Source organism: Phasianus colchicus, chromosome 1 (assembly GCF_987193195.1).
Source record: "Phasianus colchicus chromosome 1, bPhaCol1.hap1.1, whole genome shotgun sequence".
In the NCBI taxonomy this organism is placed as follows: Eukaryota; Metazoa; Chordata; class Aves; order Galliformes; family Phasianidae; genus Phasianus; species Phasianus colchicus.
In genome coordinates this window covers 179,787,008-179,812,069 of record NC_143436.1, presented here as the reverse complement: position 1 = coordinate 179,812,069, position 25,062 = coordinate 179,787,008, and the positions used below count along the sequence as shown (strand labels likewise).

General features: G+C 42.6%; 1 protein-coding gene across 9 annotated transcripts in view; it reads right to left on the bottom strand.

Moving 5' to 3' along the window:
- Positions 1-5,546: 5,546 nt before the first annotated feature.
- The window catches only part of LATS2 (large tumor suppressor kinase 2), a 59,268-nt gene continuing 39,752 nt past the window's right edge, over positions 5,547-25,062 (bottom strand). For 2 of the 9 annotated variants that reach the window (XM_031615879.2, XM_031615877.2), the window contains 4 exons: positions 22,543-23,125; positions 21,797-21,979; positions 20,419-20,525; positions 17,115-19,727 (listed from right to left, as the gene is read on the bottom strand). In XM_031615879.2, coding sequence (XP_031471739.2) covers positions 19,233-19,727; positions 20,419-20,525; positions 21,797-21,979; positions 22,543-23,125 — 1,368 coding nt within the window. In that variant the 3' untranslated portion in view covers positions 17,115-19,232. Of the gene's footprint in view, positions 6,939-16,520; positions 16,768-16,850; positions 16,911-17,114; positions 19,728-20,418; positions 20,526-21,796; positions 21,980-22,542; positions 23,126-25,062 lie in introns of those variants that run through there. The other 7 variants (XR_016463373.1, XR_004170153.2, XR_016463375.1 and 4 more) reach the window with 7 other exon arrangements.

The window sequence follows — 25,062 nt, the reverse complement described above, 5'->3', positions numbered from 1 at the left end:
CATTTATTTCTTACAGAACAACAGTACACAGTGTTGCAAAGCCAGTTCAGTCATTCTGTGTTCATTAGTACAGCTGTGACCATATCTGAGAGTTCTCACTTTTAAGAATGGAGTTTGGCTAAGGATGGAATGAGTTGTAAGTGAGGTGGGTGAAATATTAGGGATTCTGTGAAGGCCTCAACCTGGCTTTCCATCAGCAAAGCTTTACGTGGGGGTAGATACAGGTGATGCCGGGATGCAAAATGTCAGTGTAAGAAAAAAATGTAGGATAGTTGGATGGCAGCACTGTTGCTAAATCTAGTCTTTAGCATCCTCTGACACTTATTCCTCCATTCAAAACTTCAGTAGTAAGAGCACAAGCACTGATTAAAAATAGAGCATGAATTGTCTAGCAGCCGCTGTTGGTTAGCAGCTCGGTGTGCTGAGAAGGATGGAACACATAGTAGTCGCCAAGTTTAGCAGTTTTGACCTTCAGAGTTATCTTCAGGATTTGTGACTGGTTGACTAGAATATGTTGCTTATAATTCACATGTGGACATTTATCTGTAGTATTTGGAAAACATGTATGTTATCCTTCTTTGTGCTGAACTCTACTGTGCTCTTCTGTGGTACTTAGGAAAACTTTACTGGTACAGTAAATACTAGGATAATAGTTTGAGCCTGCCTGTTTCATCTGTGTGGCAAACACTTTAAAATCTTCATGTAGCATGTATATAATAGAATCAGAGAGTCATTAAGGTTGGAAAAGACTGCTAAGATAATCTAGCTCAACTGTCAACCCATCACACTATGCCCACTAAACCAAGTCCCTCAGTGCCACATCTCCATGTTTCTTGAACACCTCCAGGGATGGTGACTCCCAGGCAGCCTGGTCCAATACCTCCTCAGTCTTTCTGAGAATAAATTTTTCTTAATATCCAACATGAAAGCATGTCCAAGCATACACATTGCAGACTCAGCTTACCAGTTTATTGCCTCTTTCATCTCAAACTGATATGAAGGCAAACTTGCCAACCTGAATGGGATTGATGCGGCACCAGGGTATTTTAGGCTACTGTCTGTAGACACCCACTTGTTTCATGTACGTGTAATTCACACAAGATTAAGTCACCTGCTTGATTAGCACAGGCTACAGCACTTTAGTCTTTGAGAGCTCATTCTGTTCTGACTCTGCTCTTAGGGTACATGCTCTTAAGCTTCCTACTCCAGTAGTTTATTCCCAAAGCCACTTGTTTAGGAGAGGGCTTTTCCTTTCTCTCAGTAGCTTATGAGTCAAGTTCTTGCTGTCCTGCATAAAAAAAGCAAAGACCAAAGTTTCTTGTCCTCATGTCTCTTACTGAACAGCTGTTCCAAAGTGTGACTTCTAAGAGCTGCCATCCTGATTTCCTGCTTATTTACTTTCACTCTATTTGCAGCCAGCTTGCTGGCACAGGAGTAGATATTGTTCCTTAACCTAATTAGATTTTCTTGCTTCTTAGTGTTTATTCTAGGTATGTTTAGAAAGTTGTGTTGCCCTCATTCATCATTTTGCTAGTTCTTACAGAATTAGAAGAGGGTTACTTCCCATAAATACGTTCTGTCCCTTTGATCCTGCCAGCACTTCTTCTAACAGGAGTTGATCTGCTCAGAAGTGGCCACCTGAGCAGTAAGTGATCCTCTAGACCGCGTTTTACAAGGTCACTGCTTTTTCTGTAGCCCTGTTAGAAATACATTCACCAAAGTCATGAAATTGCCTTCACTAGCTTCATGTCTGTGATGTTTCAGTGTCTTAATCCTTCCCAGATCAACTGATAAACACAGGTGTGTTACAGCAGGAATTTTAGGGTGTTAATTCCAGAAGTCTTATGGTAAGAAACTTCATTCTATTATTCCATGCATCAGCCACTGACTTTTTCCTTTTTCAATACCTTTTATAACTTTTTACTGAATGTGCTGAATACAATTTGCAGATTTCATTAGCATGCTCTATTTTTGTTCTCAAGCCATTTGTACAAGTATTATAAATGGGTCTATTTTTAGGCTTTCCATCCCTTGACGTGCCCCTTTGCAATAAGGTCTATGTAGCAGAAATACCATCTCTATTTTCCATCACCAGTCCCTCAAGGGCATCACTGCAGGTTGTCTCGGCTAGAATCAGCTCTGCCTGGGACAATGCAGGTAAATGGCTGTAAAGAAGTTCCTAATGAACTTCAGACAGGAATTCCATTTTTCTCCATCTTGCAGGAGGGCCTTGGAAACCTCAAGCAGCTGCATACAAATTTAAGATTAACTACCCTTTACAAATTTATGCCTCATCCATTTATGTACCCAACTCACATTTCTCAGCTCTTCCTAGTGGGCAAAACAGTTAAAACAAAAACAAAAACAAATCAAAGAAACAAAATCAAACAAACAAACAAAAAACATCAAGAGATGTCCAAAGGACGGCTATGGGGATGGGGAAAGATCTGGAGGACGAGATGTGTGAGGAGTGGCAGAGGCCCCTGGTGTGCTCAGCCCAGAGCAGAGCAGGCTGAGGGGAGGCCTGATGGCGGCTGCAGCTCCTCACAGGGAGCGGAGGGCAGCGCTGAGCTCTGCTCTGTGTGACAGCGACAGGGCCCGAGGGAACGGCATGGAGCTGCGGCAGGGGAGGGCAGCTGGGGGTGAGGGAAAGGGTCTGCACCACAGGGCGGTGGGCATGGAACAGCCTGCACAGGGCTGTGGGCACGGCCCCAGTGCGGGAGCTGAGGGAGTTTGGAAGTGCTCTCAGACACAGGGTTTGATTTGGGTGGTGCTGTGTGGAGCCAGGAGTTGGATTCGCTGATCCTTATTGGTCCCTTCCAACTCAGGATATTCTGTGATCAAAACCCTCCACACAGCTCCTCTGCCAGCAGCTCAGCGCTCTGAGGTCTGACAGAACGGCCTCGGCAGCCAGTTCTGCATCTTTATCTGAGGAAACTGGCCGGCAAATCCTTTGCTGCTCCAGCCCTGGTTAGTCTGCATGGGAGAACTGGCAACAAAATAGGAGGGAAGATATTAGTGGATTAGTCTTTACTGCTCTAGAAACGTTCAGTAAAGGCTGATAAACTAATACATCTCCTCTATTTTCTTTCCTATATAAGTCAGTCTAAGACTTTCCATTCTAACAACTAATAATGTTTTGTACAACAAAAGGGCAATAATTTTTAAATTATAGGAAATTTAGCCTGGATTAAGTTAATGGTTTGTGCCTGTAGTTTTTCAGTTCTTTAAAATAAATCATATAATCATTAGATTTGGAAAAGACTGCTAAGATCATCCAGTCCAACAATCAACCCATCCCCACCAAGCCCATTAACCACATCCCTCATTGCCACATCTCCACATTTCTTGAACACCTACAGGAATGCTGACTCCATCACCTCTCTGGGCAGCCTGTGCCACTGCTTCACCACATTTTGGAGAAGAAGAGTTTCCTAATATCCAACCTGAACCTCCCCAGAGACAACTTAAGGCCATTCCCTCTTGTCCTATCACTGTTACCTGGGAGAAGAGCTGACCCCCACCTCAACACAGCCTCCCTTCAGGCAGCTGCAGAGAGCACCACGTAAGATTTGTGCTCCAGACTTTTCACCAGCACAGATACATAATCATTATCATACTGGATTAGGCTTTACATATATCTAATACTGTGCCATATATCTAGAGCTTACAAGAATGAAATGAGACATAAATGAGTAGCTGGCTCATCTGTCCTCAGAGCAATGCCATCCATGTCTTTAACAAAAATAGACATGTAATAAACTATCCTTTCCAAAGACAAAAGACATTCTAGTATTAACTTTTATAAAAATACAGAACAATATTTGTGAACTTCTACCTTTCTTACACACAATTCATCTTTTTGTACTTTTTGTATTTTAAATACCTTGCCTGGAGAGGTGCTGTGCAGTCCTCTATCTGTCAGTGCAGCCTGGTGACCCAGGAGAGGTGTGCTGGGTGAGGAGTGCCATGTAACAATGTTCCATGGAGTTTCCTGACCATCATAACATTGCACATGCTCTCATGGCTGGGCTGCATGTCTGGCAGTGGTCTTCAGTCAGCCTGTGTCCATGCACAGGTGCTCTCCTTGAGATGGCCAAATTAATTTAGACTCCTTGAGCATACATAGATAATTTATATTTTTGTCCCCAATGCTTATTTTTATTGTATTTGTCACCACTGAATTTTCATCTGATCTCAGGTTGTTTGTTCACATATTCCTATTAAACCTCTCTTGATTACCACAGCCTGCTCCTGGTTTTTAAGATAATTAATTTACTTGTATGATCTGCAGATTTGTTATCTAATATTTCCCTTTCCAGATGGTACTCTCTTAAACAATAATGAAATTAATATACAGCCCTGTAGCACCTGTTCTTAATTTCATCAGTTACAGCATTAATCTCTGCTATATTTTTGTATTTTTAACCAGTTCCTTTCCATTTTGTCATTTCAATTCTCATTCTTAATTTCTTAAAGCAGTGTCTTGAAAGTCTAAAAAAATACGAATCACTTCTCCCTTTTAGAGTATTCTATTGCAGTTTTTAAGTAATACTGTGAGATTGCTGGGCCATTTTTGTCTTGTGCAGAAAGCATGCTAGTTAAGTGTTAGCAAGCAATTTTGTAGCCTTCTTTCTCTTCTTTCACAGTTAGCAGAGTATTAAAAGATTTACTACTAAAAACTATTTCAGCGCTGATTTATTACTAATTGCCCATGTGTGAAGTTGTCAGTGAGTTTACATTCACCTGGTTGGTCGTGATAAATAAGTTATATCCATTTGTTTCTTTGGGTAAAGGCCTAGATGTATTTAATCATAGACTCATAGAACCACCAAAGTTGGAAAAGACCTCCAAGACCATCCAGTCCAACCATCCACCTACCACCAATATTTCCCATTAAACCGTATCTCTTAGTACAACATCTAGGACATCTAGGAGGGGACCACTTGAATTACAGAACAGTTTTATTTTGTGATTACCAGAAAAACAAATACTTAATAATTTGCTTGGGCAGTCACAAGCCAAAATATTGCACTGTGATGTGAGGCATGATGCTCATCTAGGAGATATTGTGTTCACCACTCAAAGGAATGCATGTAGTAAACAAGTTTACTGACTGAAACTTGTTGGGATCACATCTTCCCAAACTAGGCAAGCTAAAATTTTGGTTCATTTGCAAATAATTTGTGAATGAAGAAAGCAACCATAAGGTTGGATTTGTGAACCAGTCTTCCTTCTTGGTGTTCTGCTGGTCCCCAGGGATGTCCATGCACAGGGTGGGGGCAGAGATGAGGGAAGATGATCTGAAATCAGTGTGTAATCTGTTCTACAGTGCTCTGAGCCAGGACTCCTGATGGGCTGCACTGCACTCGTGAGTACTCACCTGGGGTTGGATCGGGTTTGGTCTGGAGATTTTGGAGGCATTTTTATTTTATTTTATTTTATTTTATTTTATTTTATTTTATTTTATTTTATTTTATTTTATTTCAAAACCAAATTGATATACTATTAACAATTTGCCATGGGGAAAATATTCCGAGTGGGATTTTAATTTAAGATAACAAGAATGTCAGATTACTCATCTTCACCGGCAGAAATTCTTCATATGCAAATCACCTGACTGCTTCGTGTTATTCTTAGCTGCAGCATCTGCCAGCACATTTTTCAGTAATTCTACATGAAGTGCCATTTGAAAGTGAGCATCAGAGTAAACAGTAAAACAGAGTAAGCAGACTGGAGCTGTTGAGGTAGTTGTGTTAGCCTCAGTGATAGTGCTGCTGGTGTTCTCAGAGGATGGTGTCCTGAGGCACTAATTGCCCAGGAGGCCACAGTGGGTGAGGTTTCAGGGCAGCAGAGAAGCCAGACGTCTCTGATGCTTGGAAGTGCCATTTTCCATGCAGAAATGCTGACTAAAATTTGTCCTTTAGCTTGAGTTAGAGCGAGAATATGCTATCATCCAGGCATGCCTTTGAGAAGTCCTAAAACATGGTATGGATAAAGGAGGGAGAAACGCCATGTTTAAAGAAGGAGATGTCATGATGAGTTGGATTTGGTTTGTTTCTGCTGAGCATTTAAGAGATTTACGTGTCAGGCAAAATGGTGAAAGAGGTTTCCTACTGGAATGTTTGGACATCTGTTACAAGAATCATACTATGACTGTGCATGGTTTGCTCTGCTGCTGTTCTTTTGACAATCTCCATTCTTGAAAGACTTCAGTAAAGAACTGCTTTTAGCTCTACATAGATAGAACCTATTGGCAGCAGCTCAGGTTAGAAATAGCTCATCCAGAGTGGCCTAAGTAAAACATGCATCATTGCTAGTATGAAAAAAAAAAAGAAAGGGAAGAAACACAAATCACAGCAGGCAATAACATTTCTGCTATCTGGAGACCCAGTGGTACTATGTGCCCTTCCCACTCCCCTGCTAGCTCTCATTCTGACACGAGGATGTGTCTACACAACAAAAATGCAATATCTTGTTTGGGGCTGGATGATCTCTGAGGCAGAAAGCCGAGGTGAATAAGGGAAATAAGCTCGAGGCTGTGTTTATTAGCCAGGAAGTGGTTATTACCAAATTGGCAGGAAATATGCTGGAGGCCAACGTACCAACACTGACACAGATAGACATATTGGTTAGCTTTACTCAGTGTCACTGAAATACTGCAATTGCAATGCCAGCTTTTGTTTGAGAACAGCCAATTGACTTCATTTTGTTTTTAATTTTAGCGAACTCTGAAACTAAACTCACCTTTATTTAGAAGGAGTGCATCTAATTTCTCTGCTCCAACTACTTTGGTGAAGAAGGTGCCAGTGAAGTGAGGATGTCCACTGCACCGTATGATGCTGTGCAAATGGCAAGAGGAAGCAGGGTAGAGTATAAGGATCCCTTCTAGAGCTGCCATTGCTGGAGGCTGATTCTCATACAATGCTGCCATGACACTATTCAGAGAGAAGTGACATCCCAGGGTAAGGATGCTTCTTTCCACCTTCGTTCACAAAGCAGTTTTGGCAGAACACCAAGCTAGAGCTATGCAAACTTCTTGGCTCAGCTTCCACAACCTGTTTTGCTCAGGACTGTTCCCAGACTCTACAGGTAAACTTACCCATGAGCAAGCCCTGAAGCTCATACATTTTATGAGCATGGACAGAGAAGGAGTCATGTGGGCAGCATAACCCCAAAACTGTGTTCCACAAAGGGAAAGAGCAGAATAGGGCTGACTCATCTAGCAGCAGCAGTCCCCAAACAAAGACAGTGATTCATCTAGTTTCTCTGACAAGAAGATGCCCTTTCCAGGTGTTTTTTCTTTTTTCTTTTTTTTTTTCTTCTTTTTTTTTTCCTTTTTTTTTTTTTTTTTTTGTCCCAGAACCGTTTTTCAGATGTTTTGCTGTTGATAGTTATTCAAACAAGGGATTACCTTATAGTCAACTTTACAAGTGGATGCCTTCCTGAGAACAAAGCAAGATTAAAAACCAGATATATGTGCCACTTGTCAGACGTCACTGTAAGACTTCACTTGTTAATCTACAACTAAAGTTGTAGACTTCAGTTAGACCTGGTAGACTTCAGAATAAGTTAAGGAATGACCCAGTCTATGCAACAATGGGAACAATGCATCAGAGTAATACATGGCGAGGCACAGGCTGCCCAGAGAAGCTGTGGATGCCCCATCCCTGGAGGCACTCAAGGCCAGGCCTTATGGGCTCCTGGGCAGCCTGATCTAGTTGGGCAACCATGCCCATGGCAGCGGGGTTAGAAGCAGATGATCTTTGGGGTCCCTTCCCAAGCCACTCTATGATATGATTCTATGCTATAATGGAGTTACATTTCAAGGTGAAATTCAGGAAAATTAAGGGAAAAAAAAAAAAAAAAAAAAAAAAACCTTTAAAAAACTATTCTTAAATAATTAGAAAATTCTAGAAGACAAAGAGTTTACTGTTGTTTACAGAACTGTATATCTTTTTTAAGCCCCTGTTGATATGACAATTGCCTTGGCTCTGGTTCAGAGGAAGGCAAGCTGCAGGTGCTCTCACTCTTTTGCCAAAATATGCAGCGGTGGAAAATCCCCATCCCAGTTCCAAAGGCCCATCACCTCTGACATTGCTATTTTCACTCCCTTGAATGATGGTACAGCAGTTTGGGACGTTGTGCTCTAACATGAGGATGGTGACTCTGACTGTGAGCCCTTCTGGGCTCAGAGAGGCTGGATATTGTGCATCGTTTCAGTTTTAATTTAGCATTTCTGTGGAGTTGTTTTAAAACTCTAAGACAATTAAGCTGGAAATCTGAAAAGTTTCTAAATTCTATCTGAAGAGATCAAATGATTTTTTCTTTTCATTTCCACCAGGCTGCTACTGGGACCTGACTCACCTGGCAGTGCTGGCAGGCCCTTAACCAGTCTGCACCAGATGTAAGCAGTTATTACACAGTCTCCTGCATTTTAAAGTATCTGAAATACTGTCAGTAAGTCAAAAGGGTTGAGGGAGGCTCAAGGTGTTCTTTTAAACCCAATGATGTGGACTTATCACCTGGTTTAGATGGACAGTTGGAGTCTCACCACAAGATGGCCCCACCACTAAGCACTGCTCGACGAGTCTAGTATGTACTATCATTAAGTGTTACTGTGAGAAACATCTTTCCAATGTTGTCGGGCCTCTGTGAAATAATCAACCTTTAGCTCCATAGTGGTTCAATTCTACACACCAAGCACTCTGCCCAGCTCACGAGGCTGTCAGCACCCACAATTACACGCTCCTCACTGCCTCATTGGTTGTGGTTAGGTGATATCTGATGTAAACAGATTTAGAATGAAAACTGAGTACCTCACCCACAGATTTCTGGAAGGTGAAGGCTGCCTATAGAGCTCAGTAAAGAGGCAGTCCAGGAGCACACAGCTCAGTACAGGGAATCATAGAATCACAGAACCACTGAGGTTGGAAAAGACCGCTAAGATCATCCAGTCCAACCATTAACACATCCCCACCATGCCCACTAACCACGTCCCTCAGTGCCACATCTCCACATTTCTTGAACACCTCCAGGGATGGTGACTCATGCGCAGGACACCGACCTGAGAGATTAAATTACATTTCCTGAACAATTTTCCACTCCTTGGCTGCTGGAGTGGGAACACTTAGGTCAGCAGCTATTAAGGTTAGCACTTAATCTAGTGAGTTCATGGGGTGCTCTCAGCTCTCATTAGCATCAGCAGCTGCTGAGGACATCCAGGTCTCAACCAGAAAGATAGCCACAAACAGATTAATGAAGAGGACTACAGTGCCTGAACTTGTGGTGTCATTTGTATCCTACAGCCTTAAATGACATCGGTAGATCCCATAATAATTCTTAGAGTGAGGTGAGTGTTTGATTAGAATTGTATGATAAAAATATTTTTGCCTATGGAGTCACTTAAGATAGCTAAATTTACCGATGAGAAAAAGAGCAAGAAACACTTATGTCACTAATTTGGTTCCTCTGGCCAAAGAGCTGCATCTGCTCATGGACAGTAGCCATCCCAAGCCCAGCTTCCTGGCCTGCAAACAAATAGAAAGCTTCTTTGCTTGAGCGCTGTCAGTAGGCTGGTGGCTGGAGGGTCAACTGCTAGGTGAGACAGTGGCTCCTGCTGGACCTCTGCATCCTCTGGAGACAAGAGTTTTTCTTCTCCCTTTGTGACAAGCTGTCCCATCAGACTGCTGAGGGTCTTGTCATGGAAACTCTTAATTTCACCAAAATTTATTGCTTTGAAGCAGAAACCTCTCCCTACAATTCCAGTCCACTACTCCAAAGAGCACAGTGGTGGCAATTAGTCACCATTTGCCATAACTAACAAAGTGGGCCTTACTAGTCAGCTACACAGTCTGTTATCTAGGTTGGGAATCTCATTCTGTGCCAACCTGACATCTGTTTGAAGAAAGACCCTTGGCAGCTTGTAAGGAGCAGGGTAAGTTTTGGTGTTTAAGTGTCTTTGCCCCCATGAAATCAAGGATCTCATGAGATTTTGGCTTGCTAAGGCAACCTGAAGGCTGCCAGAGCTGGATATCTTGTGGCGAGAGGTAACTAAGAGCTTGGATACATCTAAGCACCTTTCAGGAACTGGATTTCTCCTCTATTCAAAGACTGACACCTGAGACATCCATCCATCAACCCCCTGCTCAAGTGTTAGGGAGAGCTGTGGTAGAGAATGAAAGTAATCCTAGTGGCAAGACTTGGTGTCTCTTCTGGGTAATCCTGGGGGTAAAAGTGAATGGCAGAGTGGAGGAATCACACAGCAACATGTTTTCTGACCCTGCATCTCCCCTCATTTCACTTTTTGTCCACTAATACCAAGTGTAAAAGTGGAAGCAAAGCATGCTGTCGGTGACCAGTTTTCCCAAAAATTCCCCACTGGTCCCACAGTGGCTGCCTCTTCTGCTTACAGGAGCTGATCAGTCACAGGTGCCCCATGCGCAGCCCCATAGGGAAATGCTTCACCTTTAAGTCATATCCCAGGGCTTAACATTAAACTAGAAGATGATTGGCAAAGACACAGTTGTTCTTTCATGTCTTTTCCCTGGGCTTCAAGCATCCTTTTTCTGCCCCTGCATTTCCACTCCTCATCCTGGGACGTTTACCACTGTCTGCTCTGTCAGATTCTGGTATTGCCCCTGTGAGCACTTACTGCTGTTACTCACTTTAAAAATAAATCCAGACACCAGGGGAAAGAGTCTTAACAGAAGCACCATATGTTCATCTTAATAAAAGCACATATTAACTCTGGGCTTCCCAGCGCAGGAGAAAACCATCAGAAAATCAGGCTGGGGGAACTGCATATACCTTGTGCTATTCTGCCTGGTGTTCTGCAAGCAATTAAAATGCCAACAGATTGCCAACAGTATGTTTGTGATCCACAGAGTTCTTCAGTGCCCATGGGAATCGTAGAGGAGCAGAGAGACAGAAAACTGCCAGTGACTGAAGTTCTCCATAGACAAACCACTGTGAATTGCAAAGAGGGAAGGAAACAACGTTTGGGGTTTGGGGTATAATAGGACATAATGCTGTGTGTAACACCATCCCACCAGTGAGCTCCCCCGGCTGAGGTAACTCGGAAGCTGTTGGCAGACAGGGATGAGCAGTAATGATCACACCCGAAAGAGGGCAGCAGACAAATTCCTATGTCCTATTGCATGGCACAATAAATAAATGGTTTTCGGCAATGACAACTTCTGTTTCAAGTAGCTCAGTAACTGGGAGCTGTGCCAGAGCCCGACAACAGAATTTTACTGGTGTTTCTCAAAAGGAACTCCAGCCTGATTGTATATGTTTACACTCAGAAAATGCAAAGTAACATTTAAATTCATAATAAAAGGATGAGGATGCCTTGTGAGGCTGTTAATCTTCTAATTTAAGTCAGTCGTTTCTCTGCAAAAGGAACTTGAATGTGTCAGGAAGGAGGATAAAAAGCCAGGGATGTGCAGTGCTCCTCACCGAGGCCCATCCACACCACAGCACGACTCTTCCTTGAGAAGGAGCAGAAGATACTCCTGAGCCCAACCAGCACCGTTTTCTGCCTCCTGCCGGGCACAGCTTTCCTGCACTTTCCCCACTGGTCAGAGAGGCCTCAGCAGCCTCAGCCCACCCTGGGGCTCAGGGCAGCCTTTGTGCTGAACTCAGACCGGGCAGCTTGGGTCTACCCTGGGTCACCTCAAGGTGTCCTACAGCTTGGGAGGAGAAGGCACCAGAGCAGGAATGTGCTGGCAGCAAATCACTCTGCTTTGGCAAAAGCACTTATTAAAATCAGCTGATTACTGAATGAGCTGTTAAAAATCCCTCCAAGCAGTCTCCACACGGAACAATTACAATTTTGCAGCTTCCAACCAAGTTTCTCACCTGCAAAGGAGATTTTAGACTCACTTTTACGGAACCTGAACACCAGGTGAAAGCCACTGACACAACACAGCTGCTGCACTGTCTCTCAGCAAACCCATGCCAAGACATTGCCTCAGCCCTGCTCCAAGGCTTTCAGTGTGACTGAGTAATTAGGCTTCAAGGTCATCATTGCATTAATTACCAAGGCCAGGAGCAAGACTTGCAAATGTGGAATTGGCTTTGGCTAAGAAGCAACATGTAGAAGGGATTGCTCTTGATGACCACAACTCTGTTTCAGCTGCGCCTCTCTGTAAGCCATAGAATCATATCACAGAATGGCTTGGGTTGAAAGGGGCCTTAAAGATCACCCAGTTCCAAACCCTGCTGTAGGCAGGGTTGCCAGCCACCAGGCCAGACTTCCCATGGCCTCATCCAACCTGGCCTTGCGCGCCTCCAGGGATGGAGCATCAGCAGAAGCAGTTTGTGGGAACAGAAAAGACAGAGGAGCCCCAGAACAGTCCTTCCTGAGTGCTTTGTGTGCCATGTTCAGCCTGAGTGTGCTCAACATGGACAGAAGCCTTCCGGTACCTCCCGGTTTCAGGAGCTGGAGTGGGTTCCTGGTCCTGGTCCATTTTTCTCAAGTCAAGTATGGCCATTATTCTCCATTACACTCCCATGCTCACTCCTTCCAACTCACTAAAGCTGGCATTAGGTCAGCATGTCTTAAACTAACTGGCCTCGAAAAGCTTTCACATCACCATCTTCTCTTGTGTGTATGTTGCTTTTCATCTTGCACTGTGAAAAGCTGTCCTACAGTTTAATTTGACAACAACAATAACAAAATGTCCCTGTGTTGCTTCAAACACACAACCCCTCCAGACACCAATTCCAGCAATCAACCATTACCCTGAGCAGAACCACTGAAGAGAAAAAAAAATTGCAAAACAGCAAACCACAGCATTTCTGTAAATTAAAGCAAAGTGTGCATAAAGTGGTGTCAACTCCCCAGCTATGAGCCTGGGTGATGAGCTCTTGTCTCACAGGAGCACTTTACAAAGATGCTCATGGCTGAGCTCCTGTGTAGAAGGTCCACCACGACCATGACCTGCCCTGGACAATTTCCCAGCACAGGACATCCTCCACCAAGGGATGGATTAGACACCCATGCAGTCACCAACCTCTGCACGACCTTTGCTGTGAACCATCCCTAGGCCTAATGTGATACAGGTTAGAACAGGCTGCCCAGGGAGGTGGTGGAGTCATTGTCCCTGGAGGTGTTCCAGAAATGTGGAGATGTGGCTCTGAGGGACGTGGTTTGGAGTGGTCAGGGGTATGGATTGATAGTTGGACTGGATGATCTTAGTGGTCACTGCAACCTTAATGATTCCATGATTCTATGATTCTGTGATGAAGACAGATGGCATCAGCATTGCATGGAAGATGAGGATGTCAATTAAGCTCATTTTTATTCCAACTACTATTCAGATTGACCTCTTCTGTTATTTTTAGAGCTAGTTTTAATTGGCAGGTCCTGATATGTGGGAGGTTGAACATTAAAAAAAATACATATCCTTTGGTCTTAAATTGGAACATGCGGCTGGAAATTTCCAAGAAATTATATTTCCAAAATCTGCTCTGGAAACATCAAAACGACTTATTCACAGCTTTCATTTTTATTTTTTGGCCTGTTAATACTTTTTTGCTTTGATTTTTGGACACACCTTTTTTTTTTTTTTTTTTTTTTTAAGTATGATTATAAATATATGAGTAAGTTTCTCCCTAAATATGTCCATTTTTGAGATTTTAAAAGCATTTTCATTGAGGGAAAAAAAAAAAAACAAAACAAAACCCAACAATCACCAATCTCTGGATTTGCATCTTTCTGCCCCCATGACCTCTTCAGCAACACAAACAGTGTTCCCTGAGGGAAACAGCCCGCCAACACCGGCTCTCTGAGAATGGAAAAACAACTTTCTTCTGGGAGATACTTGCTGTTATTTATAAAATTCATCTGGAACTGTAGAATCATTAAGGTTGGAAACGATCTCCACGACCATCCAGTCCAACCATCAACCATCCCCTCCATGCCCACTGACCACATCCCTCAGTGCCACATCTCCACGTTTCTTGACCACCACCAGGGACAGTGACTGCAGTACCTCCCTGGGCAGCCTGTGCCCCTGCCTCACCACACTTTTGGGGAAAACACTTCTCCTAAGAGAATTTTCTTCTACAATGAAGCACGTGGGGGCAGAGCACAGCTTATCACAGAATCACAGAATCACAGAATTGCCAGGGTTGGAAGGGACCTCAAGGATCATGAATCTCCAACCCCCCTGCCACATGCAGGGCCACCAACCATCCCACCTAATGCTAGACAAGGCTGCCCAGGGCCTCATCCAATCTGGCCTTGAACACCTCCAGGGATGGGAATTATGTCAATGTTACAATCCCGTCCACAGCCAGGAAGAGGTGTTGGTTGCTCCTGCTGTTGGGTGCTCTGTTTGTCCCACACAGCCTGCAGAAGTTGCCATCATTGCTATTAGTGCTTGGCCATGAGCCTGGCACTCTCCTCCAAAATGGTGTGCAGTTTCCAGCACTCACTCCATGGTATTACAAGTCAAATTGTAAGGACAGCCTGGCCTGGTGTTGAGGTCACCAATGAGACCACGTGGCAACCATGACAGGCAGCTGAGATACAAATCCCACAAGAGGTAATTTCATTTTCAGACTTTGCATTACTGAACAGAACTTAATAGACTTGCCATAGAAACGTAGTATCATAGAAGGTTTTGAGTTGGAAGGGACCACAAAGCCCACCCAGCCCCAACCCCCTGCCATGGGCAGGGCTGCCACCCACCAGCTGAGGCTGCCATGGCCCCATCCAACCTGGCTTTGAATGCCTCCAGGAGTGGAGCACCCAGACTCTCTGGGCAGCTGCGCCAATGCCTCACTGCCCTCACAGTGAAGAATTTCTCCCTTATGCCCAATCTAAATCTACTCTCTTTCAGTTTAAAACCATTGCTCCTCATCACGTCATTACAAGCCCTGGCAAAAATTCTTTCTCCATCTTCTGCGCAACCCCCCCTCTATGCACTGAAAGGCCACAATGAGATCTCCCAGTCTGAAGAAACCCAGCTCCCTCAGTCTGCCTTCACAGCAGAGGCATTCAGCTCTCTGAGAATTTTCGTGGCCTTCCTCTGGGCTCAGCCTAAAAGGCCCATGTCCTTATGATGGGGCCCTGCAGCTGGATGCAGTATCCAGGTGGGGTCCTAAGCCAGGGACTGTAACTCTTTGGATGCATACAAAGCCATCAGTGCTCTCTTTGTGATGAAGCAGGCTTGTGCAGACAACCATTAACCTCAAGGTGACTGAAGGACTTGGTATGTGCTTAACAAATACCCTTTTCTGCAGGTGTATGCGTGTGTCCCCTCAGCAATGAGGTCACTGTGGTTCTTCCCCACACGGCATGATGCTGGGGCTGAAGGCCCAGCTCGCTCCATGCACACATCTGCAGCCTCTCTCCTACCCAGCAGCTCTCCTGGAATGGGACGTTTTACGCAGTGTGCTCCCCCAAAATCCCCATAACATCCCAGGGCAACCACTCACAGTGCAGCATGGTTGCAGCAGCTTTGAAGGCTTTTTCCCAGCTCCCATTCTCGACCCAGCTGTCCCCCCCTTCCCACATGTGCCTCACACACATACAGTCCTCTCTTTATTTTAAGGAGGGCCGCATGCCTGGGGCTGTTCTGTTAACAGCAGTTTCCTTCCATATGCAGAAGCTAAAGGATGTAGTCATGGGCATTTTCCACCTTGCTGAAGGACAGTCAGTGCATCCATCAGCTCATGTGAATTTCAACTGCCCACGTCACCGGGCTTCTGCTGGACTTGGAGCTACTGCAGCCTTTGCAGAAGGTGATCACAGCTTTGTGGATCAGATCCTCAGTTTATTTTCATTAACAATCATGATAATGAGCCCAGAACTCTGTTTTTACCAATGCTGTTCAGGGCACATTCACTGCTTAGACCAAAAACCAGAGGAAGTCACAACTTCCATGTTCGTGCTGCAGCAGATTTCTTTGCCAGGAAAAACATTTTTACACATTTTTTTTGTGTTTTAACGGTTGCTATTCCTACATTATCTATTCCTGAGATTATTTCCTGTGGGAAAGATTTAATATTTTTAATTCTAATAATATTTTTAGTAGCAGCTGCTATTTTCTGCCAAAGATTCTGTATTTTGGGATGGAATCGAATTATATGTTCTAAATGCCTCTTCCCATAGCAATTTCTTTAGGAAAGCTTTTAGAGCAGTTAATTCATACCTCATAAGCTACAGGGAAGAGAAGAGAATTTTCTGAAGTCTATGAGACCGATTTTCCACACAGCTCCAGGCGATGGCCCCACTTCTTGCATGGCTAATCCTGTTCTTACATTTCCATTTGAAAGCCAAATGCCTTTTCCCCTCATTTAGTTTAAGTTATTCAGGCTAGGTGGTAACTTCTTAGCTTGTAACTTCTGCAGGTAGTTCTTTCGCCCTGAACCAGGAATAATTTGCTTACCAAGAGCTGCTGCTGTTTCCTGGCCCCACCAGAGAATGCAGAGATGAGAGGCTGCAGAAGTCCTCTTTCCTTTTAAAACGAGAGGTTTGCTGTTTTGGTTTTTTTAAATAAAAAAATGGAAAAACGTTTTTGCAGAAAGTTCAACAGAACCAAGAATGCCTGGAGCCAGTCCTAATGTGTGCTGCATAGCTACCTGTCCACGTTCCTTCACACTTACTTCAGTTTTCCCCTGAGGTGGATGAGAAGGTGTGAGCCTTCTGGAGACGGTGTCTGATCAGCTGATAGGATGTAACGTCCAGTTCAGCTCTTCATTGGGTGACATGGCAGTAGTTGTTCCCTGCTGTACAGATGCTGAACAAGCAGTCTATTAGGTGTGGAATCACCGCTTCTTTTTGGTCTTGTTTTGCTTAATTGCAGAGATTCTGCGCTTGAAGGTGAATTACTTACCTTTTGGAAATACAGCAGGAAGGAAGCACACCTCCCCGTGGCTGCTCCAAAGAACTGCTGCTGTGAAAGTGACAGCACTGAATTCAATGCCATACACTTTGTTATATCAGAATTGCCTTAATGTGCCCAGAAATCCTACCCCAAATGCTACAAAGAGGTGAAATTTGGATCTTGTATTTGTAGCTCAAACCCATCACTGACATTACAAAAGAGACCCTTTAAAAATTCCACTTTAAAATAGGCAGAAATGATCCTTTTCAAGAACACATAATGCATCTTAGATTTTGATTCAGATTTTTAATAAATTGTGCCAGTAGAAGCTTTCAAAGGCAATGATATATCAATAAATAACAGTTAAATTGAGTTCCTGAGAAAGAACCTACCACATGAAAGAATGTCAAATAGATGTAAATAACAAAAAATGGCATTACTATATAAAAAAGCAGTAATACTGAACCTTACATGAACTGTCACAACACAAGCACTGCATACCTCAGAACATTCCTTTCATACAAATGTAAACAAATACACAATCATTTTTGTTTAGTTTAGGCTGATGAATTTATATGTTGTTGCTTAGATATCTAAACACTGGATAGGATAGGATAGGATAAAACATTAAGGAATAATATGTGGAACAATATATGGAAAAAATAACGAAGTTCCAGATTAAAAAAAAAAAAAAGAAGCAAAAACACATTAAAGGAGTGTTTTCCTCACATGTTATGATGTCAATCACTTTAAATAGGACTGTTACACTCATCTGAATTAAGGATTTCTCTGTGTGTTTACTTACTTATATATAATATATGCAAATACGTATGGCTTAATTACTTTAGTATTCTGATATCATCTCAAATAATTCTCACTTATACATATAAGAAAAATGCATATTTTAACATAGTTAAGAATTGATATTTCAAAGTAAGTCTACAATCTGACAGAAACAAAGGACTGCTGTGCTCCACCACAGCAACGTTCTCTAAAGACGAGAGGGCAGAACGACCTGTCAGCAACACCAGCACCTTCAGATGCGGTGCCTGAAACACTGGGATCCTACAGGGATACACAGATGGCCGTGCGGAGAGATGTGCAGGCTGGAAAAGCCACGTCCCTCCATGAATTGAGGGTCTCTGCTACAGGAGCACAGCTTGAGCCCTTCTGTTCTGAGGACACTCAGCTCCACGCTGGCACCAGTGCTCTGCGTTACGGGCAGCATTAAACAAGGAAGGCTGTGCTGCATGCTATGGGAAGGGGCCAGACCCAGCCTGCTGCCACAAATCTGCCTCCTGACAATGGTCTTGCTATCGACCCTTCGTGGGGAAATGTGTGTGCCCATGACAAATGGTTACTAAAACGATCCGCTGCGTCAGACCACAAAATCACAATTCGGTTATAAACTTTGCAATCTGTTTTACAAAATTAGTATTGGATACAATCATAAGAAGAAACCACCCACACGATACATTATCAACACACGGTTTAAAATGGTCTAATTTCAGACCCTTAGTAAAAACGGATCCACAGGACCTGCCTGTGAATGGCAAGAAAAGGCCATTTCAAATAGAAAAACACTGCTCATGCAACATTCTTCACACACTAGACAATGAAATCACACCCAAATAGTCACCTGCTCACACTTTCTATTACATTCCAACAAGCAGAAGGAAATCAAGCAGCTTTAAGGTTACGTCACAATTTTGAAATGTGGAAAATACATATAATAAAAATCATGGTGCGAATATAATGGCATCAGTAAATTAAGAAAATTAGAGAGCTGACTTTTTTGTTGTGGGTTTTTTCATTTTTCTTTTTTTTTTTTTTTCCTTTCTTACATTATTGCACAGAGACCTTTCATCACACGTTCTTCAGCTTTATGCATTTTCCTAAATGTGAAATAAGTGCTATGGATAAAATAAAAATGTAGAAAAGAAGAACAGCAGCATGATTTGTCAAAGTTAATCCCTATAATTTAGTAGGAAAAAAAAAACACCCTGCTATAAACAAAATATAAGTGCTCTTTATTCATTTAAAAAATAATGCTGACAGATGCAGATATTTGTAAATGTTATCTGAGTAGGGGGATGCTGACCTCAAATAAAAACAGGCCTAGAAATGATAGACTTCTGGCCTTGCAGATTTTGGTGAAGACCAGGACTTCAAGTGTAACTATCAACACAGTTATTTACAGTAAAACTGACCTGAACTTCCAAGAGTGCCATTTTTAGGACCTGGCCCTGCAAGTTTCTGACTCCCCAGGATGACTTCAGCTTCATCTGAAGTTAGACACGAACAAGCACTGCAGGATCAGCTCCCGAAGGATCAGCTAAAGGCCCTACTGGATTTGAGATTAGTCTTACCCGGAGTACTCTATACAATAATTTACACATATACAGGTTGACAAGCTCCAGTCTGATCCACCATGTCTTTGTCCTCTACACTGGATTTCTCAGGCTGGCCAACTTCCATTCCGGAAGGTTTGGGATACCTGAATGGATACCCATTGTCATCGAAGAACCTTCGGAAAGTGAACTCATAAAAGGCATGCTCCGTGTGCTTGCTGTTGGAAGAGGCCAACGGATCCCACGTCCTGGTGCTGTCACCACTAGCATCATTCCAAGGACTTTCCTCTTCAACTGGATCAAAATTTGAAGTGTCCATTGGGTGGCTGATCTTTGGAACATAGGGAGCTGGCTGCCTACGGATATCGGTAGAGAAGTCCATAGAGTGAAAAAAAGAATGGGCCTTAATATCATCTGCTCCATTTCTTCCAAGCCTGTCCTCAGCTGCACAGCACAACTTTGTGATGAGATCCGTTGCTTCAGGACTTAGCTTGACCTGTGAGGGGATGTGCAGTGTGCTTTCCCAATTTATCACCTGAAGATGAGAATGGTATTAAACAAGTTCTAATCCTGGAAGCAGAAACCTTCTGATCCTTTTGTCAAGGCTAACTGTACAAAAGTATACATGAAACTAGTCCATTCATATCCTGTTCAATTATTTTAGAGGTTCAAGAACCCAATGATTAGATAGCATCAGCTGTTAAAAGATTTCAATCAAGAAACATTGTCAAAGAACAAAAAGAAGAAGCAATTACATTTTAAAAAAAGACAATTAGTTCACGGAATGACTTCCATGACGTTGATTCATTCAGTCTCCAAATTGTAGGAAATTGGTTATGAGACACATTCTTTCTAATAAAAACAACTAACTGCTTAACTTTGAAACTCTCACGTTGCCATCTGACATTATAATTATTCTATCAGCTTAGTCAAATCTGATATGTACCCTAAATAACTGATATGGGTGAACCTGTGCTCCAGAAACCAAAATTATGCAGAAAAGATTCACAAAACTAGCAACTATCTATGCAACTGGACAATTCAGTTCTGGTTTGACATTCACCATCTTCACTGATTGCAGAAGGTTTTGTCCTTGCATAGAACTATTTAAAATCAAGCTTTCATAACAACAGCTCTTTTCTCCAATACAAGAGGGGATGTCTCTGTACATGGTGGAGGAAAGATGGAAAAGGTTAAAATTTTGCTACCAGAGGAATTCCACTTACCTTCAGTTGGGTTTCTGTGGGTGTAGGAGCCAGAAAAGGAGGCTGTCCCACTAACATCTCAAAGAGGATCACACCAACACTCCACCAATCACAGAGCTGGGTGTATCCTGAAAGGCAAGTCAAAAGGTTGTCCTCCACCAGTCACAGAGAGTATGTACAGAGCTACTATTTCCTCTTGCAATTAAAGATCTAAACTGCAACATAGACTTTTACCTTGTCTCAAACAAGTGACCCAAAAACAAAGAACACCTGATCCAACCTCATCATAAAATGCTGCTTCTTGCTGATATAAATTCTAGTGCTGCCAGAAAAGATCTCATATTGTTGTCTGGGAAGCATTCTCAATGTATTTAATTCTCAACAACAGTAAGTGGGGAAACCACATAATTAGGAAGAATGAAGTTTTTTGTTTGTTTGTTTGTTTTTTTCAAGACCCATCCAACAGTTCTACCACTTCACAGCATAAACTGCACAAAATACTTAATGACCAATGTCCCCCTCCAGGTTCAGTGGAGCTGACATTAGGGTTTTAGAAGCTGCTGAAAGACAAAGCCAGACCAGAGATAAAGATGACTGTGAGCAAGTTCTAAGCAGAGGAACAAGTTAAATCACTTAATTGTTCAGACAAAAGAAGTAAGATACAGCTTTGAGATCTTCAAAAGGAATGGAAGACTTGAACACTGAATTGAATGGAGACTTCTGTTATTGAATGCTGTAGAATCTAACCTGAAATCTCTAGAATTGAAAAAGAGTAGAGATAACCCTCAGGGTCAGGGTTGCAGACAATTGTGAACATCTAATCTGCTTACTATAATGAACATGTCTGTTTGTCATGGATAGTCACAGAGTATTGTTTACATCCCTCAAGCACAACTTTTAGGTGTAGTATGTCCAGGGTAACTTGTGTAAGGCTTTATTTTGTTTCCTCAAGATTCTGACTGGGAATCTGAAGAATATGTATCCACAAGTTTTTATCAGCTATACTGAAGTGATCCATCTAAATAGGTGATTCTAAACAATCAGATGGCTACTTGCTGCTATTTGTAAACTCACTAGTGGTCAAAGTCTACTAGTACAGATAACTGGCTTTAAACTTGAGAAACACCACTGCCAATGACATCTGACATGTTAGCAGTCCCCTTCAAAGGCCTCGGAGTGAAGAGAGATGGAGACAGACAAAGCACAACCACCTTTAATGTCAGCATTGCGAAGCTAATCAGCAGAGCATGTACAGAAATCTGTTCTCCTTAATCTGAGCCATCTATGGACTTCAGAATGACAAACTTCCAAAGCAGCAAATTAAGGAGAAAAAAAAAAAAAAAGAGTATTTCAAAATATTGATGATTATTTAAACAGGAGATAAATAGACATTATCTACCTTTACGAAGCAGGACTTCAGGAGCAATGTAATTAGGGGTTCCGACTAATGAGTGGGCTAGACATCTCTGATGTTGCTTCTTAGCTCTTTGTTCCAATGTCTTCAGCCTATCTCCACATCTACAATTGGACACATCATCCCAGAGATCACTGGGCTCCATGCTGTCCTGTCTGATATGACTCCCTTTCAAGTGGGAGAGAAAATTTACAGTTACAGTCATAAAACACAACATGCAAAGAGAAAAGCATTCATCCAGATTTAGTTTGCCATCTTCTAACATCTCTGAAGAACAGCACTTGAACTCTAAATCCAAGGCAATGTCTTCTGCCTTCTTCCCAATTGGTTTTCCATAAGCAGCAGAATGTCTCTGTCTCCACACAGGGAAGCATGCTCCCATGCAGGAGACAGAGAATATATTTAGATCAGCTGTACCAATTGTTCATGACCTTTTTGCTGACATATTCCAGTTCTCCTTGATGGCACGCACAAGAAGTACCTAGATTACTTTAAATCTGGGATTAAATTCTTTCACTACCAACAGAGACCCTCTAAACAAGTACGAACTGAAAAACCACTGCCACTGTAGAGCTCAGCCAAACTACTGTCAGGGATTTGAAAAGTATTGGAAATAAAAGACTAGAAACAAACAATGAATAAGACAAACCCATCATAATTTCCTGACATTTCTGGCAAGAGGTAACTTTGTTTCAAGATAAAAAGTGTAAATAAGGGCTAAGAACACTAACCTTTCTGGTAGTATTTTGAATTGTGAGTCCACCTGAATCCCGTACACAGTCCGAAGTCAGTCAGTTTGATATGCCCATCGAGGTCTATCAGAATGTTGTCAGGCTTGATGTCTCTATGAATAAAACCCATTTTGTGTACGCTCTCAATAGCCAAAGTGAGCTCTGCAATATAAAATCTAGCAAGACGCTCTGGAAAGACCTCCATCCGAATCAGCAGACTCATCATATCCCCACCAGGGATGTAGTCCATTACAAAGTACAAGTTCTCTTTATCTTGGAAGGAATAATAGAGTTTAACCACCCACTCATTGTCTGCCTCAGCAAGTATGTCCCTTTCTGCTTTGACATGAGCCACCTGGTTCCTGTTCAGTACATCCTTCTTACGCAGAGTTTTCATGGCATACAGGGCATGAGTATCCACTTTGCAGGCCAGACATACTTCTCCAAAGGCACCAATGCCCAGAGTCTTGATTTTCACAAACATAGATTTGTCCATTTTGGCCCTTTTAAGCCTGTTGTAGTTGGACTCCTTCTGGTAGAGAATTTTCCTCATTTGTTCCTGTTCTGCTTCACAAAGGCCAGCCTTTATAAGGAAAAGCAAACCACGACAGCTAGTAAGGTTATATTCACAGCAATAGAACAATAAACTAGCATTCCCAAAACACATTTCTCAGAAAAACTAACCTAGAACCAGATGAGATACTGAAGACAGTCAGTCTCTGGTCTGTCTGTCAAGGTGTTTCATTTGCCATACCTTGATACCTGAATTTACTGTATCTAAGATTGCTATGTGTTTCTCATTCTCATTCTCCTGAGCTACAAGGTATTGGGCAATACTGTCGGAGGAACATAACAGAACTGATCTGACCACAGGATTTGGATTTTAACTCTCAGTTGTGCACTTCACCAATACACTCCACTATGTGTATGCACACTGCAGCACAACTTAAACTGAGATGCAGCAGCTCCCTTGGTTCACTAATAGCTCTCCAGAGCAACTCACATGAAACCTTCCTACCTAGCAGTTGTCTTTTTCATAGCAATTAAGAAACTATTTTTGACCAAGTATCTTGCGAACCCTCTTTCTTCAAAACCGTTTTTCTTCCTCTGTCATACAGAGCCTCCACTCCCACACTTGGCAGATCTGTATCTTCCCTCCCAAAATATAGGTATATAACCCTCAGCTCTGGCCTCCTCCCAGACACTGAAGCCAAGATCCAGGTCCTATTTCTCTTTTAAGTGTACTTTTTCCCTTTGAACCTGAACAGTAACAAAGCTGGCTTGTCCAGACACCATCTGTCCCCATAGAGTCTTAAAGTAATTAAAAGTAACATTTCACATGGCTGAAGGGGAACATCTCCTGGAAAAGCAGAGAAGTACCCAGCTGGACTTTCCTCAGGCTTCAAGATAGAGCCTGCACAATTTTGCCTTCAGTGCTCGTCTGAGAACACTGTCAACCTTTGCCAGCAGAAGCCCCTAGGCTGACTTCCAAGGTCCTCTGAGAATTCCTATCCACAGCAGACCCTCTTCGTTTTGAATAACCTGAATCTTGAACTGAAATAAGTGAAGCATTTTGAGAGGAAGATTAGTGAGTGATGGAAGAGGCAATGGGGGATGGAGATGAAGCTGACTGAGGAGCAGGATAAAGACCCAAGTATTTTCCCACAAGGCTGCTGCTTTGACTGAATTCTTCCATTTCACACCTGCAGTCGAGGCCATTACAGATAAAAAGTGGGCAGCCAGACTACGCAGCAAGGTCCCCACAGCTTAAAAATGAAATCCATATGAATAAAGGATGAAGGAGGTCTGAAAAAACTCGCAGAACAGGTAGGGTGCCTCAATCCATAATAAAATAAGTGTTTATTGTTTTAATGCAAAACAATTAGTGTGTTGTATTCTTGGCTAATTCTAGAATAATGCGATATTCAGATGGCCAAAATCTCTTGAGTTTGTGGTGTGTTATTCCAGCCAGAGATGAGGTTGCTAGGGGAAGGAGCTGTTTTTTGTTTATAGTTATCTCTGAGTTATGAAGTGAACAAAAGCTGAAGGGCCAGAACAGAACTGATGCTGTTAGTTTCTTTTCTTATTTCTTCAGAGACTGTTCCCCAGCTATCTCAATCTTAGGAAAATACTCACTAAATCCAAGCAGTGCAACACAACCTATAGTTGCACTAAGGACAAACTATAAACTGTCACTACAATACTGACCTTTCAAGAGATTTTTAGAAGCATTAAATGTAACCTCAGCAAACAAACCACTGGATTTTCCTGAGCAGAATCACACAATTGCAGGGGTTGGAAGGGACCTCAAGAGACCACTGAGGCCAATCCTCCTACTAAAACAGGCTCCCTACAACAGGTGCACAGGTAGGCATCCAGACAGGTCTTGAGTATCTCCATAGAAGGAGAGCAGTGTGAGTATCAAATTAATTGACTCCAGACAGTTCTAGGGAAGATCAGGTAAGTTATTATCCATTATGCATTAATAACAGCTTTCCTTAGAGTTTGTCCTTAAATACA